The sequence below is a fragment of the Contarinia nasturtii genome, unplaced genomic scaffold (genome assembly GCF_009176525.2).
Source record: "Contarinia nasturtii isolate CC-2019 unplaced genomic scaffold, AAFC_CNas_1.1 Cnas_scaffold_2546, whole genome shotgun sequence".
Taxonomy (NCBI): Eukaryota; Metazoa; Arthropoda; class Insecta; order Diptera; family Cecidomyiidae; genus Contarinia; species Contarinia nasturtii.
Genome location: NW_022199867.1, coordinates 34177 through 54088, shown reverse-complemented (window position 1 = coordinate 54088; position 19912 = coordinate 34177). Strand labels below are relative to the sequence as shown.

Sequence of the window (19912 nt, the reverse complement as noted above, 5' to 3'; positions counted from 1 at the left end):
AATCAAATGATTTGATTCCAAATAGTCGATGACTTGTTCATTAAGCATTAATCATTTTCAGATTTCAGATGTGCAGTATTGCGTCACAGTGAGAACTTCGAAAGAAGTGTTTTTTACTTATAACACTATTACAGTAAATATTATAGAATAATCTAGAATATGCGCAAATAAATGAAAAAATAAATTTTGGTGACGCGCCAGTCGTAGGCAATTTTTTTTATAAAAGAAGCCATAAGAAAACCATAGATTTATTGCCTAAAACGATAAAAAATAAAATTCACATATAGTTGGCGCTGCATTCTATGCAAACTTGTTTTCCGTTGCAACGGACTAAGTGGAAAGTATACGCTTATTACATAGAATGTGGCGCCAACTATATGTGAATTTTATTTTTTATCATTTTAGGCAGTAATCTTATCGCTTCTTCGAATTTGATGAATTTTAAGCGCTTTGAAAATTCACAAAAAAATTCTTTTGGGGGAGGTTTTTTGGCACGAAAAAATTGAATCTGATGTTGACATATGTATCTGCGATACAAATAATTTTTTACACTTTTTCATGCAAAAATCACATCAAATTTGGTATCAATATAGCTTTTAGAGCTCAATTAAACTATTATGCGCGCAATGATTTTACACAAACATAAATGGATCCAAAATGTAATCCTCGATAATTGCTATAAAAGCAATTCATTTTGACATTTGTGAACATTAACAGTGAGAATTTACCTATATCAATGCGCGCGTTATAACTTTTTGACGTACGTCTTACAATTACGGACGAATAAGTAAGCAGTATGCGATTTGCTTGCACATGAGTAAGTGATCAGTGATTAGTGATCTGTATGTCCAAGTCTAGTTTTTATAGGAATCATCTGAGAAGAATCAATACCAAAAAAAGCTAATGGACGAAAATAATTTTTGAAGTAACGATATCATAGTTTACTGCTTGTTCCCAATAGTTAAAATTAGTAAGCTATTATGAGTTTGTCGGACGGCATATATACTGTTTGCGTTTTGGTTTGTGATCGAGGACACTGCTTCTTTTTTCTTTACATTGAACATTGAAATGTGCGTTTAATAGAATATACGTTAGTATACTTGACCCCACACACACAAAATATCGTGGTATTAATAAATAACATAACAAAGGTTTCCCTAAACGCACTCAATATAAATGTAGTTAAGGAGACAAGAAATAAATACGTTTTATACTGGTTATTGCCACCCAATGCTTAAGTATCAAGTATAAGTTTTGCCATAATCATTTGTCGTTATATATACAACTTTTTTTTCCTTAAGGCAGTACAGTAAAAAAAATACTTAAATTCACTTAATGAAACAATTTTGATGTTCATATATTTTCACAAACTACAATATCAACAAAAGATATTCAATGTAGCCTTCAGTCAAAATGAGAATAATGATGTGTTACCAACAATTGCAATAATACGTGATCAATTGAAGATCACCTGGCAATCACATGAAAAATCTTAATTAACATTTTTATGGCAATTTCAAGATATTTGATACGTCAATCCCAAACACACATATAGTAAGTTTTGACAGAGAGAGTGTATTAAATATTTTAATAGATTCATAACAAAGGCCAAGATTGTCATCTGTTAATGACAAAGCGGGACGATGACAAGCAACGTTGATAGTAGCGCCATGGTGCGGTTGCCAGCGAAACTAAAAAAATAGCACAAATTTCAATCGCATAAATCAAAAATGGTACGAATTTGTGCCACCCAACATAAACTGTGGCAACCATAATGAAGTTGCTGCGTTGCCCAGCTGTCATTGTCGTCGCGCTTTGGTTAATGAACAAAAACCAAGAATACGTTTTATACTCTATTGGATTCTTGATTTGGGTTTATGAATTTGCAACAAACTGTTTTTTGGTTCTTTATTTCGCAAATATGAGAATTGTTTATTTTAACTTTTTGTTTGTGAAATCGAAACCATGTTATATTTTCTCTCTCTCTCTCACTATTTCTTTCTTAATTTGCATGTTTCAAACATGTACAAGCTATAGCATACTGACATTCCGAACGTGCTGAAAAGCAATGAGAGGTTGTAAGAAACAGACGACGGAAAATATGTTGAAATTATTTGATGCGTTCGCTTCATAGTATGAAATGTGGTTTTTTTGTTTTCAAAATTTTGAACTTAAAGTGTTAGTACGCAATTATTATAGTATAATTTGTGTATTTTATGGTGCGCAAATGCGTGAGTGAATTCAAAAAGTTTTGATCTGTTATGAAATAGACTATCATATTTTTGGTACTATTCTTCTCGCGCAGAATTTTACGGATGATTTTTTGCATTCGGTGTTTTCTTTGAATTTTTCAAACTTTTTGAAAACAAATGAGATATAGTTAAACTTATATAACGGTGTATAGTTTTAATTGATTTTATAGTATACATGTACATAATAAAGATTAACATGAAAGCCGCGTTAAAAGAAAAGTGAAGAAAAAAAATCAATCACGTCGACTAAGAATTGGAAAATATTTGTATACCTTGCCTACTTTCTTACTCTCATTTAATGTATATTCGTGTATCCGCTTGTCTTTAGAATTTACTTCGAAAAAGAGCAAGTATTTATCGACTACGAAAAAAATAGTTTAAATAAATAAATGAACGAAAAAAATATAAAAAAGTAAAACCGAAAAAAATTACACGCTCAAATGGTTTGTAACAACATATTCTATGTACAATCATGGGCCACAAAAATATTTGTGTGATCTAAATTATTGTAATTTTTTGGTGTTGCGTTCGATGAGTGTGTGGTTCTCACGTGTACTTCACATATTTTAAAATTTCGAATGCGTACAAGAAAACGCAATTTCTTCTAGTTCTAGATCAATTTTTTGACAATTAGTCGGTCAGTTGGATGGTTGGTTGGTTCATGAAATGGACACGCGCTGATTTGACTAGGCTTTATTATTTAATTGTTTTTGTTACGCGACTTTCGAAAATATTCATACTGTGCTTACAATGTTTTATATCCCAAATGGGAGTTTAATAATTATATTGAATAAATGTTGGTATTTGAGGAGAGCCAATGAGAAAATGCTTAATAAATATTCAATATAATTTATGATTTGATTTGTCTCATTTTATTTTTCTGGTTCAGAATATATTAAATAGTGTTTAAAATAAATAATTGTGATTTTATTCATTCAGTAAGATAAAAACCGAAACAAATAACATTGATAGAAAGCGATTAATAAAAGTGAAATAAAATGGTTAGTTATGCGTCGTCAGTTTTCATTGTTACGTTTGAAACAACGTTTAAACATTTATGTTTATTGAAAGTAATATCGATTATAAATATTAAACAGGATGTTCCAGCTGTTAAAGTACCAGAAATTAAGGCCCCAGAAATTAATGCGCCAGACGCACCGAAGATCGAAGTAATTCGTGAAAAGAGTCCATTCGGTGAACGTAAGAGTTCATTGGCCCCTGGATCGGGCCCATCAAGCCGCCGTGGTTCATTGATTCCACCAGAAGAGCCAGGACGACGACCAAGTTTGATAATCAGCGATGAGGTTCGTATATTTAGTGCTCTTATAGTTGATCTAATTTACCGTTTTAATGAATATTGTCGGTGGTTATTCACTTGTGAATGTCCTTTGCAAGTGAGAAAAAAAGTCAAAATTTTTATTGAGAGTATTTTTTAAACAAACTTTAAACAAAGTTTAATGATGTAGATAATTTCCAAAAAAAATCGATCGGCAGTTGATTTATTTTATTGGAATAATTAAAAAAGTTCAAGTTTTCTATTGAACGAAAATGATATAATCCAATCGAATAAATTTGATGTTTGTGTCTTAGATTCGGTTTCCATTGTTTTGGTATTCCTTCCGTTCATAAAACTTTGGCTCGATGTGTACGTATTTTTATTCTAATCGAAGTACATCTTAAGAGATCACTTGGTTGATAATCTTTTATATGTTAATACGTTGTTGAACATTTATATATTGTTCTAATTTTAAAACAAAAATGTTGGCACATTCTTAGCCATCATATTCTCATTCGTATGATTTTATTATTTGTTTTCAAATAGATTCGGCTAGAAGCTTAGTAGTTTCATATATTTTACGCACAAAGAATTGTATTTCGTATCCGTTTGAATATATATTACGTGTAGATCTGTTTTGCCTCATCCTCATGTTTTGTTTGAATTTCATTTTCATCTATTTTTGTAACTCGAAAAATAAGACATACCAGTAGATTTGTACATCTAATTTTTCCTACTGAATTGAACGGATAAAATGAATTTTCAAAACATATATGAATTGAACTTTACTCAATAAACTCATGATGTATCCCAAATTTATACAATTTTTACGAATTGCTGAAACCACATTAAAAAAAAATTGATTATCTGTTTTCAATTGAAAAATGTAATAATTTTTATTTTTCCCCGAAAATTTACGGAAATCCCCAATTTTTGCACTCCAAAAATATCACAAAAAAATATCACGTGCATGCAATATATGCAATACACATCGAACCTGAAAATATCCTCCAAAATTTGCATATACGTTCCCAAAAAATCAACACATATCCCAAAAACACAACCACACAACAACAACAAAAATACATACATACACGACACAAATAGGAGCATAGAAAACTACGTCCTGGTGAAGTGGTCGAAGAAAAAAAGGTATGCATTTTTATACCACTTGAACACATCAACCACTTGGAAAAGCCTCATTGAATTCATTATTATACATACATACATACACAAAAATCTATCTACTATACCAACTTAATTTTGCATTCATACTCACATTCACACATATGATTCGTGTTTGTTTTCAATGTTTTCTTCTTATCTTCTTCTTCTTCTTCTTCTTCTTTATCTTTTATTTGTTTTTATTCGGCTCTATCTAAATTTTAAACTAGCTTTTCGCTCTGAGAATATTAATAGATTTTGTTAGTTGATGGATCACCTGCTGAATTGGTTGAGGGACAAATAGATTTTAGTTAAGAAATTAAATCGTTCATTTCGATGCACTGAAATAACCATATTTTTTCTTCTGTTGCCATTCATCGGCTTGTACTTTTCACATGCCACAAATGCAACATTAACCTTCTTTACAGTTAAGATTAAGACCTGGTGAGGTATTAGATGACAAGGTGAGAGCAAAAATTATTATATTTCTGCTCCCAAAATAAAAAAAAAATGTCAAACAGATATAATTTAAAATCGAAATCAAATTCGAAAATGTATCTTCTATTTCTATCATTCTATTTACTATCGCTATTTCCAAAACAAAAAATTGGTTTGCTCTTCTTTCTTTTCTTCTCTATCTGACCTCCAAATAAACACAAGAAACACTGTAACGTTATATATTGTCGATCAATCGCGTATATTATATAGGTTTTTTTATTTCAGAAAAACGTCATGTTAAAATAAGCAAAAGAAATGAAATTACTAATATTTATTTAATAAATTCATTTTTAAACTATAAACACACACACACAAACACACACATACACACAAAACATACCTACGAATAAAATTGCTGCTTAGAAAAAAGGAAATCGACCCGGAGAAGTGGATAGTTCAAAAACGGTAAATGTTTATTCGCTTGTTAAGAAGATTTTAAAGCCCATTTAAAGCTTAATCGCACAGACTTGGCATTCAGCCGATGTGATCAACGTCTTAAGCGAAAATGTTTTGTGAATAGAATCCGGTGACGAATTCAAGTCTAGTGTCTCATGTTTTCTCTTTTCGTTTGATGTTGTTTATATTAATTAGAATATATACATTCTTATTTCCTTTTCTTACTTCAAAATATGCCTCAAAACCACTGTTGAGGTTAAAAGATTACATATTTTATATGCCATCATTGTAAATAGCTTTTTATGTTTTATAAGCTGGAACAACAGCAACTTTGAACACCCTTTGTATATATATATATAGAATGAGACACAACCGAAACTTTCGTTTGGAATAGTTTGTTTGAAAAACTACAAGTAAACATTACAGCCGTATTCGTTTCTCGATCATGTGAAGTGTATTTACCATTTATTTAGTTATAATCTTAATGTTCTCATACACTTTAGAATAGAATAGAATAGAATAGAATAGAATAGAATAAAGAATAATCGGTTTATTGGTCAATAGAAATGTAAATATTTTGGTAAAATTCATTGAACTACACGTTACACACAAAACGCTTCCATTATATTTTTTCGTCATATTTTTCTTTTCACACACTATCACAGGACAACAACTGAAAAGATAAATATTTTAAGAAACCAATCTTGATTGTATTTGCTTACACATTTTTTACGCTTTCAATACGCATTAATGTTTCATTTCTTCGTCTAACCTATGTTTCTTCCTTTATCCTCAATTTAACATAAAATAAGTAATAATCGATTTCAATTTAAATTAATTCCTTTTCACCTTTCTACTTAAACTTCTAGTCTCTGTCTCTGTCTTTTTTCTCTTTCTATATAAATTCTTTTGTTTCTTGTTTATTGTCGCTTTGAAAAATGATGATCATCATGTAACTAATATATATAATTATATTCTGTAATTTTCCTCATGTTTCTTACAATCATATTGTAATTAACAAATAAAAATCACAGAGACGTCGCCCGTCAATTGATATGCGACGACCAAGCGTACAAGATCTTGAGGATAAAATTAATCAACCATCAACACCATTACGAGACATCGGTGAACCAGGACCACCCCAAATCGTGGACGTACAAGAAAGTTACTCAGCAGTTGAAGGTTCACATCCTCTTATAATGTTTTAATGTTTTTTTATATGTATTGTTGTCACTAACAAATGGAAAAAAATATATTTATTTGTTCAGATCAAACTGGATACATTAGTGTTCAAGTTGAAGGATCGCCGGCACCAACATTTAAATTCTACAAAGGTGTAACAGAAATCATTGAGGGTGGTCGCTTTAAATTTCTCACCGATGGTGAATCCAATACAATTACACTTTGTATGCGCAAAGTCAAACCAAACGATGAAGGCAAATACAAAATTGTCATTTCAAACATTCATGGAGAAGATTCCGCCGAAATGCAAATGTATGTGTCAGATTCAAGTGGAATGGACTTCCGTGCTATGTTGAAAAAACGCAAGTATGCCAAATGGGGTCAACCAAAGGATGATCCAGACTGGGGTGATCTAAAAGAGGTTGAAAAACCAATTCCAGCCTTAAAGAAAGTCGAAAAGGTAAGGTTTATGTTTGTAATTTCCATTGTCTTAAGATTATCGAACAAGCCAACAATATCTTTCATTCCATTGATGTGCTGAGTGTGTATTGTGTAGTATGTCTGTATCTAAGTGTACTTAAATTTTTAGGATAGGAAAGTTTGAAAATAAAAGCAAATAAGTATGAAACCTTCCCAAAAGAAAGTCATTGTATCGAATATTTCTGTAGTTGTCGAAAAATGTATGTGTTATTTTATACTGAAATATGAATGATTTATAGGGTGGTGGATCACGACGTCCATCGTTAGCTGAACTGATACCAGACTGGCCCACATTACATCCTCCATTCCATCGTTCGGAGGTGGTTTTTATAAGACACAATCTCTCATTGAATACCACAAGCACTATTTATGTCGTGCCAATCTTTAAATAAAACGTCACTCCTTTACCTCATCTTAAATATACTTTTCTCTATCTGTTTCTGTTTCTACTCTTCTTTAATTATCGTTTCTATTTTTCAATACTTGTTGTTGTTGTTGTTGTTGTATACTTTTACTTCTTTCTTTTTATGCTTCACTATTTTCTTTATTCTATCCTATTATAATAAATATCAAATAATGATCAGATTTTGATTTTTATAATTTGGATTTCTCAATTTTGTCAATAATGTTCAGAAGATTTTTTATCTCCAGCCAATTCATATTTCTTTGGATTTTGTTTTTCGGTCGTGAAGAATTGCTGTTTGGTTTTTTAATTGTCAACTTTTTGATTTTGATATTTTTTTGAGGTCCAAGTTTTTGTAGACTATCAGCAGGTTTTTTCTGCCTTTTTAGTATTTGAATATGTCAAATTGAAGAAAATTATAATAATTATTATTTTTTCCCTTTTCGGTAAACTAAAATTCGAAATAGAAACAAGATAATTTCTTGAGCCCACTACTGGATCAACAAGCAAAAGAAGGGAAAGACAAAAAGGTTGTGTTTGAGGCGAAATTCTCAAAACCAAACGCCAAACCGAAATGGTTTTGCCGTAAGGATGTAAGTATTGAACAATAAATAAAAAAAAAAAAGTCAACTGAGAAATACGCGTTTCTAAATATTATATATTTTCACTCCGTCAGGAATTATTCACTGGTTCGAAGTACAAATTTAAGAATGAAGCCGATGTCTATCAATTAATTATTATGAATCCAAAAGTGGAGGATACAGCCAAATATACAATAGATATTAGTGGCGTTCAATCTACCGCTTTCTTGAATGTCGAAGAGCCAGATCCATCATATACATTCACCAAGCCATTGAAGAAGAAGTATGATGGTTTTACCAAACACGAATTGACGATGGAATGTACAGTCAGCAGTTCAATGGCCAATGTTGCATGGTATAAGGGTGATAAAAAATTATCTAACGACGATAAATATTTGATCGGTAAAGAATTGTCAGGTGTTTGCAAATTGCAAATCAGGAACTGTGATTTGGATGACACAGGCGATTATAGATGCCAACTTGAAAGACAAGATGATAAAACTGAAACTAAAGTTAAAGTTGTTGGTGAGTAAAGCAAAAAAAAAAAACAAAAAACAAAATAATCAACGTTTTTGATAAATTAAATGAACAGCAATAACAGCACTTTCACAATCGTTGTATTTTGTAGAATATCCGTACAAGTTCGTTAAAGTCCTTAAGTCACAACAGCTTATTGAAAAGGACAATGTTACATTGGCCTGTGAGTTGGATGATGCTGGTGGTGACGTAACATGGTTTAAGGATGGTGAAGAAATTAAACCAGAGGAATCAAAACGCATCCAAGCCGTTAAAGATGGTCGCAAACGCAAACTCGTCATCAAAGATGCAAAAGTATCGGATGCTGGTCAATACTCTTGCGTCAGTAACGCTGACAAGACACAAGCCGAACTCATTATTAACTATCAAAATAAGTTTAACAAGAAACTTAAAGATACAGTGGCAATTGAACGTGAAAAATTGGTGCTAGAAATTGAATTACAAGATCAAACTGCACCAGCAGAATGGAAGTTTAACGGTGAGCCCATTGTGCTGCCGAGCGATCGTATTGAAATAAAGAATTTGGGTGGTGGCAAACATCAATTGGTTTTCAATAACTTGGAAATGGCTGACAACGGTGAAATTTCAGTTGACTCAGGAAAGTTGAACTCATCGTGTAAACTCACAGTTCAAAAAGGTGAAAGTAAGCCCCAAATAAATGCACCCAGCGACTTCGAGGGACCAATCAGTGCACCGATCGTTCTTGCAGTGCCATTCAAAAGTAAGTATTATATAGACTTCTAAAATACCAAAATTGACGTCTAAATTCATAAATTTATATTCTGAAAAAATTGTTTATTGATGATAATGTTATCTAACGGTATTATGTCCTGCATTAAAATATGAGCTAACAAAATTTCTTACTTCGCTTATTGGATTATTTATTGACAGTTGACGGCACAAAACAAACTCCTATCGAAGCTAAACTGCTTAAAGAAGATGGAAAACCATTACCATCTAAAGATGTTGAAGTACAAGTTAAAGATGATAAAGTCATTTTTAAGATCAAGAAACCTACACGTGATCAATCCGGTGCATATCAAATTAAATTGTCGAATGGTCAAGGTGATGATGTGAAAGATGTCAACATCACAATGCAGGACGTTCCAAATTCACCAGAAGATGTTGATGTGCGTGAAGTGTTTGAAAAATCATGCATTGTTTATTGGAAAGCACCAAAAGACGATGGCGGTGCACCACTTCAAAAGTATATTATTGAACGTCAAGATCTCTCCTTAAAGAAAGGCTGGGAGAATGTTGGCGAAGTGCCGGCTGCTAATAAGCCAACTACTTTCAAAGCCGAAGATCTTACACCAAAGAAAACATATAAATTCCGTATTCGTGCTGTTAACAAAATCGGTCCAAGTGAACCGGCCACATTTAAGAACAACATTTTGGCTAAAGATCCATGGGATGAACCAAGCAAACCAAATAATGTTGAGGTAACCGACTGGGATAAAGATCATGCAGACATCACATGGACTAAACCAGATACTGATGGTGGTGCCGAAATTTTTGAATACATAATTGAAGTGAAAGACAAATTCAGCAAAGATTGGGTTAAAAAGAAGCGAGTTCCCGCTTCAGAAACATCGACAACTGTGGATGATCTCAAAGATGGTCAGCAATATGAGTTCCGGGTACGAGCCGTTAACAAGGCTGGTCCTGGTGAACCTAGTGATGCAACCAAACCAATTATTGCTAAATGCCGATTCGTCAAACCATTCATTATTGGTGATGAATTAAAACCAATCATCATCAAAAAGGGTCAACAATTCAAGTACGACATTCGTTACGGTGGTGAGCCCGAACCAGAAGTTAAATGGGAAAAAGATGGCAAGGAAGTCACATCTGATGGTGATCGTATAACAATTGAAAAACCACCAGAACGGAACACCATTATGACCGTTCGCAAAGGTGTTCGTAGTGATTCTGGTAAATACAAGCTCATTTTGACAAACAGTAGTGGAACGATTGAATCGGTTGGTGATGTTGTTGTGCTCGACAAGCCATCTCCACCAAAGGGACCACTTGTACCAGAAGAGATTCGTGCCAATCATGTCAAAGTCAAGTGGCAAAAACCGGAAGATACCGGTGGCACCGATATTACTGGCTATGTTTTAGAAAAAATGGATATGGACACTGGACGATGGATTCCAGCTGGTGAATGTGGCCCGGATGACGATACTTTTACGTTCAATGGGCTTACACCAAATAAAAAATATAAGTTCCGTGTTCGTGCCAAAAATAAAGAAGGTGAATCAGAACCATTGGAAACAACTGATGCCATCGTTGCGAAGAATCCATATGACGAACCAAGCAAACCTGGTAAACCTAACATCATTGATTATGACAATGTTAGTGTTACATTGAATTGGGCAAAACCAGAAAAAGATGGCGGTAGACCAATTATTCATTACACTATTGAAATGAAGAGCAAATTTTCGCCAGAATGGTCGGAAGTATTAAAAACATTAGATGACACATGTGAAGCTGTTGTGGATGGGCTTAAAGAAAATTTGACATATCAATTCCGTGTAAAAGCCCACAATAAAGCTGGTGCATCAGAAGCATCTGAGCCAACTGATAACCATCTATGCAAATATAAGAACCGTGAGTATGATTTGTTTTTTCTCCTTCAAAAATGTATATAATAAAAAAAAAATGCAATCATCTGTATGATTGTAACAACTATGTATATTCCCTTGTGACTAACATTTTATGTATTATATATGTGTATTTTTTTGTTTGTGAAATAATTTCATTCGCAGTAAAACCACGCATCGATCGAAATACATTCAAACAAGTTACAATCAAAGCTGGCCGTACACACAAATGGTCTGTTGATGTTATCGGCGAGCCTGTACCAGAAATGATTTGGAGTTGGCGTGATGATATTCCGCTGGTTTCAACAGAACGTATCAAGGTTGAAAATAAAGACTATCACACCGATTTCTCAATTATTAACGTACAACGTAACGATACGGGGAAATATAAGCTTAAAGCCACTAACCGTAATGGAAGTGATGAAGAAATCGTTGACCTAATTGTGTTAGGACGGCCAGGCACACCAAAGGGACCATTAGAAGTAAATGATGTTCATGAAAAGGGATGCAAACTCAAGTGGAAGAAACCGGAAGATGACGGTGGTGTTCCGATAAAGGAATACGAAATTGAAAAAATGGACACCGCGACTGGTAAATGGGTGCGTGTTGGTAAAGTTCCAGCTTCTTCAGGCGGCGGTGGTGGTGGTGGTGGTGAAGGTAGTACGAAGGACAATCCAGAATTTACCGTTACTGGTTTAAGCCCAGGTGCTGAATATAAGTTCCGTGTATCGGCGGTCAACGACGAAGGAGACTCCGAACCATTGGTTACAGGCCATTCAATCATCGCCAAGAATCCATATGATGAACCAAAAAAACCAGGAACACCAGAAGTTGTAGACTTTAATAATCATAGTGCTACCATTAAATGGACACCACCCAAGTCAGATGGTGGAGCTGCTATTGAAAAATACATTGTCGAGAAGAAAGGTAAGTTCTTTTTTAATTATCGAAAAAACGCGCATACTATCCCTATGAAAGATCACTTGAAATTCATGTAAGATAAAGCTATACGATGAAGCTATTCCTTATTTTAAACGAATTATTCAATTCACTTTAAAAAAATATATGACTGATATTTTTGACTTATTACATTTTTATTTTACACTCAGAGATTGTAAAATATATCACCATGAAAAATACTAGTACTACTGTATTCAGTGAGTTTTTAAAATACAATAAACCTACCTAATTGACTTCAATCGTTCAAATAAAGCATGGATGTTGTTGAGAAATATCATCAACCCGAAAAAAAAAAAACCACAAAATCTAATAAAATTCAAATGAAAACTACCAGAGTTTTTGTAAAAATTATATTATTTCGAATGTCTTTCATTTAAGATTTACTATATTGTAAATATGGATACTTTGTGAATGTATCAAAGTTCGATCAAAATCATCACATGCATCGGAATGTATTCTACACTACATTGAATTATTTTTTGCTCAATAAAAATGTAGATCTCATCTTTTCTTTGTTTCACACTTCCTGCTGTACATTTTTTGCGAAATGAAAAATGAAGATTTCTTTTCAATTATTATTAAGTATTTGAAATTATTCCACGTTCATTTGTATAAGATTGAAATTATTTTAAAATCTAATTTGCTTCCAATTTTAATCTATCAGAAAATTGTAAATAAGTTTGAATGATTTCTTCTCAACCAATGAAAAACACGTTCTAAAAATATTATTATCTCCAATATAGACAAAAACAAACCTGATTGGGAGAAAGCACTTGAAGTTGTTCCTGGTGGTGGTGATCAACAATTGGAAGCTTTGATCGATGATCTCAAAGAAACCGGTGAATATCAATTCCGTGTAATAGCTGTTAACAAGGCTGGTCTATCGCCTCCATCAGATCCATCAAAAACACAAGTCATTCGCCATAAGGCATTGAAACCAAGAATTGACCGCACAAATCTCAAAACAGTCATAGTACGTGCTGGAAAACCGATCTTTTTCGACGTTGACGTGCGTGGTGAGCCACCGCCACAAATTACATGGACCTTGAAAGATCAAGAAGAAGAAGAAGAAGAAGTCAAAAGCGAAGATAATGTAGAAATCACAAATGTACCATACAACACAAAATTTTCGATTAAAGAAGCTCTTCGCAAGAATACGGGACTATACAAAATCAAAGCAATCAATCCACATGGTGAAGATGTGGCTGAAGTTGATGTGACTGTTCTATCAGCACCAGGCAAACCGAAAGGTCCACTTAAGGTTTCTGATGTCACAAAGACCGGATGTAAACTCAAATGGGATAAACCAGATGATGATGGTGGTTTACCATTGAGTGCCTATCAAGTTGAAAAACTTGATAAAGCAACTGGTCGTTGGGTTCCCGTTGGACGTGCTGCTGCTGCTCTACCAGAAGATACTGAATTTGATGTAAAAGGCTTGCAAGAAGGGCATGAATATCAATTTAGAGTTAAGGCAATCAATGATGAAGGTGAATCAGAGCCACTTGAAACCGATAGCACAATTATTGCGAAGAATCCATACGAAGTGACTGACAAACCAGGCACTCCAGAAATTGTTGATTGGGGACCAGATTTTGCTGACTTGAAATGGGAAGTGCCAAAGAAAACCAACGGTGCTCCAGTCACTGGTTATATCATCGAGAAGAAAGAGAAATTCTCACCACACTGGGAAGAAGTGCTTGTCACTGATTCACCTAAACCAGAGGCTAAGGTTCCAGATTTAAAGGAAGGAAACACTTATCAGTTCCGGGTGCGAGCTGTTAACAAAGCCGGTCCCAGCGAACCAAGTGATCCAACCAAACCACATGTTGCTAAACATCGTTTCCTTAAACCACTTATTAATCGTGAAAAATTGCACACGGTTAGAGTACGTGCTGGGGAAAATGTAAAGATTGAAACGGACGTGCGTGGTGAGCCACCAGCACAAATTACATGGAGCATTGCTGGTGGTGGTGGTGGTGGTGGTGGTGGTGGTGGTGGTAAACCCATTGAAACCAGTGCCCATTACAAGGTTGATAACGAAGATTATAACACAAAACTTGTTATCAGCGATACCGAACGTAAACTTTCGGGCATCTATACTATTTTCGCAAAAAACGATTCGGGAAGCGATGAAGCAACCATCGAAGTTATCATTTTGGATAAACCATCGAAACCAGAAGGTCCACTTGAAGTCTCTGATGTACACAAAGAGGGATGCAAATTGAAATGGAACAAACCAAAAGACGATGGTGGTTTACCATTGAGTGCTTATGTTGTTGAAAAAATGGACGTTGCCACTGGTCGATGGGTACCAGCTGGACGCGTTGATCCATCAAAGACGGAACATGAAGTTTCTGGGCTCGAACCTAATCACAAGTATCAATTCCGTGTTAAAGCAGTCAACGAGGAAGGTGAATCTGGTCCACTTGAAACTGATCACGATATTTTGGCTAAGAACCCATATGATCCACCAGCACCACCAGGCCTACCAGAAATCAATGATTGGGATGAACATTCAGTTAAATTGAAATGGGAACCACCAATTCGCGACAATGGCGCACCGATTATTGGCTACATCATTGAAGTTATGGACAAAGATTCTGGTAATTTTGTTAAAGCCATCGAAGTTCCAGGTGGTGGTGGTGGTGGTAACAAATGTGAAGGCACTGTTCCAAAGTTAGTTGAAGGTGAACAATATAAATTCCGTGTCAAAGCAGTCAACAAAGCCGGTCCATCCGAACCATCTGAGGCTACGAACTGGCATACTGCGAAGGCTCGCTTCCGTAAGTTTACGTTCCCGTTTAAGAGATCAATTTATCATTATATGCTTAATGATCAATTAAAAAAAAAAAAATCAAGTACTATATTCTTTTTTCGTGCTTACGTTAATGTTATTTGTTTGTCTATTTTCTCTGTTCTATGTTTTTTATATTGTGCATAATATTTACTTTCGAATATGAAGTTAACATTAAATTTTGTTTCTTTAAATCTAATTACAGTGAAACCAAGAATCGATCGTACAAACTTGAATCCAATTACATTGAAAGCTGGTCTTTCTCTGAACTTGGATATAAAGGTATTCGGCGAGCCGCCACCAGACGTACAGTGGTATTTTAAAGAGAAGGAATTGTTATCCGATGAAAATACTCGCATTGACAACGCTGATTACAATACAAAGTTCTATATTATGCGCGCCAAACGTCTACAATCTGGTAAATATACTATTGTGGCCAAGAATCAAATGGGTGAAGATCGTGCCGATGTTGAGATCACTGTATTGGGAAAACCATCAGCACCAAATGGACCACTCAAAGTTTCAGATGTCAACAAACATGGATGCAAATTAAAGTGGGAAAAACCAGATGACGCGGGTGGTACTCCAATCGATTACTATTCAATCGAAAAATTGGATCCACACACTGGTCAATGGATTCCATGCGGTCGCAGTACAGAGCCAGAAGCTACAATTACCGGTTTACAAGAAGGAAAACCATACAAATTCCGTGTTCGTGCAGTGAACAAAGAGGGCGATTCAGATCCATTGGAAACTGAAGGAACAATTATTGCTAAAAATCCGTTCGATGAGCCTGATAAGCCAGGTCGCCCAGAACCAACAAACTGGGACAAAGATTTTGTGGACTTGAAATGGTCACCGCCACCAAGCGATGGAGGCGCTCCATTGGAAAAATACATTGTCCAAATGCGTGATAAATCTGGTCGTGGATGGAGTGATGCTTTAACTGTGCCAGGAAATCAAACGCAAGGAAAAGTAACAAACATTGATGATTGTCATGAATATGAATTCCGCGTTGTTGCTGTCAATAAAGCAGGTCCCAGCGAACCAAGTGATGTATCGAAATCAGTCATTGCTAAACCAAGATTCCTAGCACCACATATTGACCGTAAGAACTTGCAAAAGAAAGTTCTACGAGCTGGACAAATGCTACGCATGGATGCAGATGTTGGGGGTGAGCCCGCACCGTCGATCGATTGGAGTTATAAAAATGAAGTGTTGCGTACAGCAGATCGCTTAAAGATCGAAAATGAAGACTATAAAACAACATTTATTTTGCAAAAGGCTAAACGCTCAGATCGTGGTACATACACCGTGACAGCTAAGAATAGCAGCGGTGTAGACACAGTAAATGTTGAGCTTGAAGTGTTGTGCAAACCAAGCAAGCCACAAGGCCCATTAGACGTATCTGATGTAACTGCCGAAGGATGCCATCTCAAATGGGAAAAACCAGAAGATGATGGAGGCGAACCCATTGATCACTACGTCGTTGAACGTATGGATACAGATAGCGGACGATGGGTTCCAGTTTGCAAGTCAAAAACACCAGAAGCTGATGTAACTGGTTTAAATGAAGGAAAAGATTATTTGTTCCGTGTTAAAGCTGTCAATTCAGAAGGCGAATCAGAGCCACTTACAACAGAAACGGCAATTAAGGCCAAGAACCCATATAGTGCTGCTGATGCACCAAGCAAACCAGTCTTAAAAGACTGGTCGAAGAACCATGCTGACATTACATGGACACCTCCAGAAGATGATGGCGGCGCACCAATTAGTGGCTACATTGTTGAAAAGAAAGACGAATTCTCACCAAAATGGCAAAAAGTATTGGAAACCAAAGGTCCCGAATGTAAAGCACATATTCCAGATTTGGTTGAAGGGCAAAAATACCAATTCCGTGTCAAAGCCATTAATAAAGGCGGTCAAAGTAAACCGTCACAACCATCTGATACTCTATTGGCCAAAGATCGATTTGCCGCACCAAAAATTGATCGTACCAATCTTAAGGATATTTCAATCAAAGCTGGTCAACACATTCGCTTGGACGTTAAGATAAGTGGTGAGCCTCCACCAACCAAGACCTGGTTTTTAAACAAAGAGCGCTTGGATCAACCCCGAGACGATATTATTATCGATTTCGAAGATTATCGTACCAAATTCCATATTCCACATGCAACACGCGCACATAAAGGACGTATCACAATCAAAGCAGAAAATGATTCTGGACGAGATGAAGCTTCAATTGAAGTTACTGTACTCGATAAGCCAAGCAAACCAGAAGGTCCACTTCGCATTAATGATGTACACAAGGAAGGCGCGACTCTTAAATGGAATCCACCACTTGATGATGGTGGTATTCCGCTAGATCATTATGCTGTTGAAAAAATGGATATGGATACAGGACGATGGGTTTCAGCTGGTCGTTCGAAAGAACCACATTTGAAGATTGACAATTTGACACCTGGACAGGAATATAAATTTCGTGTGTCAGCTGTCAATGCTGAAGGCGAATCCGAACCATTGGAAGCCGAACAAACCATCATTGCCAAGAATCCATTCGGTAAGTTTTCAATAAAAAAAAATAAAAAAAAAAGGTTGAAAGTGCTGTTGTGAACCAATATTAGTTGAGTCAAAAAATCTGTTAATCTATATTTAACAAACTAATTAAATTATATAGACGAACCTGGTGCACCTGGTCAACCCGAAGCAACTGATTGGGATAAAGATCATGTGGACTTAAGATGGACTCCACCAGTGAAAGATGGCGGATCTCCAATTACCGGCTACATAATTGAGAAACGTGAGAAAGACTCTCCAAAATGGATCAAATCTGTCGAAATTCCAGGAAATAAATGTGAAGGCACTGTTCCACATTTGGACGAAAATACTGGATACGAATTTCGTGTTCGGGCTGTTAATGCTGCAGGTCCTGGCGAACCATCGAAAGCCAGCAAATCTGTCATCACCAAACCAAGAAAATGTAAGCATTGAAGAATTAATTAATTTTACTAGTTAATTTAAGGGAAGCCGCCGTCACAGCTTCTTTCTTACCAGGTCTCAGTCGTCGTCGTCGTCGTCGTCAATTAAAAAATAAGCATCTTTTTTTGGTAATCAATTTCTGAAATGGGAGATAATCATTCGATTTGCTAGGGTTTTATTTTTTAGTCATATTATCTCTCTCTCCCCGTTTGGCAGCACAGCAATGATATCCCTACTACTAAAGAGCTCTAGATGGTGCACACAGAAATATTCTATATATTATGCTGAAAATAGCATTATGTTCGGACATATTGTTACGATTTATCTTCTTTGAAAAATCAATTTAATTTAATTTCATATATTTCGTTATTAAAAGGCAAAGCATTTACTCTATTTATTCACTACTCTTGATTTACGTTTCTACATAAGAACACAATAATCTTTTTAGTATGAAATCCTTTTAATTATGCTTTTTTCCATTGAACGTTGGCCAACTATCTTAATACACTAATACAATTGGTTATGAATTACGCTAACTATTTCGGGCCGTCGACTCGATTTACGATCAATTTCAGCTCTCCGGTGCCGTTATTCGATTCCCAATTTAGTTGTGTACCTCCGATTCTCCGAGCTCTCAATCGCTCAGGACTTGATGTCTTGGAATTCGGTGAAAGTTGCTTTGTAGTGGTGAGATGTCTTTGTGGTATTTTCGATATCGATGTTATTTGTAACAATAATTCACACTGAATATTGTATCGAATTTAATTATTTATCGTCTTATGGTTTAATCGATCGAAAAACCTGATCAAAACCTAATCAGAAAACCACTAACATTTCAAAGAAATTAACATAATTACTCTTTGTCTTGTTTTTCTCTTTATACAATACTTACAGTAAATTTTACTTGGCTTTGATGTGTATTCTTCAAGCGTTCAATGTGGAAAGAAAGATTAAAACTCTCTCACATCAAATGTCACCTTCAGAATCCCTATCAGCCTAGCCTTACAATGTTCTCATATTCCAACCGTTTCATGAATAGTCTTTATTTTATTTCGAATCGGTTTGTCAAATCACAACAATATCAGAGACCAGCTGATAAATCTTACCACTCTACATACAATGATGTTAGTGTTTTCATAGTACAATGCTATAAATCGCATGAATCTTTGACTTTTATCTGTAATTCTGATATGTCAATTTTTTTAATTTTATTTTCGGCATAATGTAGTACAAGAATATTATCTCTGTGTGTGTGGCGCAAGTGGTGATGGGATTTTTAAATTTATACTTGTCCATTATAACGTCGTACATGCATATAGGGTGTAGCATTATTCAAACAGTTTAACGGCGAGGGTAATAACCTTGGCTATGGGATCGATCCCCTGATCACGAATCAGGCGTTTTTTTGCGAAAAAAATTAAAAACTGAGATGTCACGGCGCACGAACGGCGAAGTATCAAAAATGGAAAAAATTTGGATTTTTTTGAATTTTTTTTTCAATTTTTGTGTAAGGCATCAAAATACACTAACTTTCAGTATTGCTTATTTTTATGCTTAAATCATCATCATCAGAACAGGACCCAAATAACACATTCTAGTTGAAAAATTCATTCAAATTCAAAAATGGATTCCTTCACCATGGACAACAACATTTCATTGAAAATTTTCAAAAATCCTGATTTTCAAACGACCCTCTCTTACCTACTAGTAGACTTTCAAGCGAATCACTTTCTGCGAGCGCCATCTCTTTCACGCCCTTGAAAACAATGAAGCTTGTAAACTTCGCAAATTTCTCATATAT

General features: G+C 35.0%; 2 protein-coding genes across 5 annotated transcripts in view; both read left to right on the top strand.

The window, feature by feature from the left end:
- LOC116348592 (muscle M-line assembly protein unc-89-like) overlaps positions 1-4092 on the top strand; it is a 20146-nt gene extending 16054 nt beyond the window's left edge. Inside the window, exons 20-21 of the mRNA XM_031779641.1 lie at positions 3350-3556; positions 4075-4092. Of these exons, the coding sequence (XP_031635501.1) occupies positions 3350-3556; positions 4075-4092 (225 nt within the window). The remainder of the gene's footprint in view (positions 1-3349; positions 3557-4074) is intronic.
- Positions 3355-19912, top strand: part of LOC116348590 (twitchin) — a 48734-nt gene continuing 32176 nt past the window's right edge. The window contains exons 1-13 of one of the 4 annotated variants that reach the window (XM_031779638.1): positions 3491-3556; positions 4636-4680; positions 6621-6768; positions 6855-7228; positions 8119-8244; positions 8328-8757; positions 8861-9490; positions 9661-11382; positions 11541-12302; positions 13079-13129; positions 14972-15121; positions 15338-17692; positions 17810-18112. In XM_031779638.1, the coding sequence (XP_031635498.1) occupies positions 6642-6768; positions 6855-7228; positions 8119-8244; positions 8328-8757; positions 8861-9490; positions 9661-11382; positions 11541-12302; positions 13079-13129; positions 14972-15121; positions 15338-17692; positions 17810-18112 (7030 nt within the window). In that variant the 5' untranslated portion in view covers positions 3491-3556; positions 4636-4680; positions 6621-6641. Of the gene's footprint in view, positions 3557-4635; positions 4681-5120; positions 5157-6620; positions 6769-6854; positions 7229-8118; positions 8245-8327; positions 8758-8860; positions 9491-9660; positions 11383-11540; positions 12303-13078; positions 15122-15337; positions 17693-17809; positions 18113-19912 lie in introns of all 4 variants that reach the window. The other 3 variants (XM_031779634.1, XM_031779633.1, XM_031779637.1) reach the window with 3 other exon arrangements.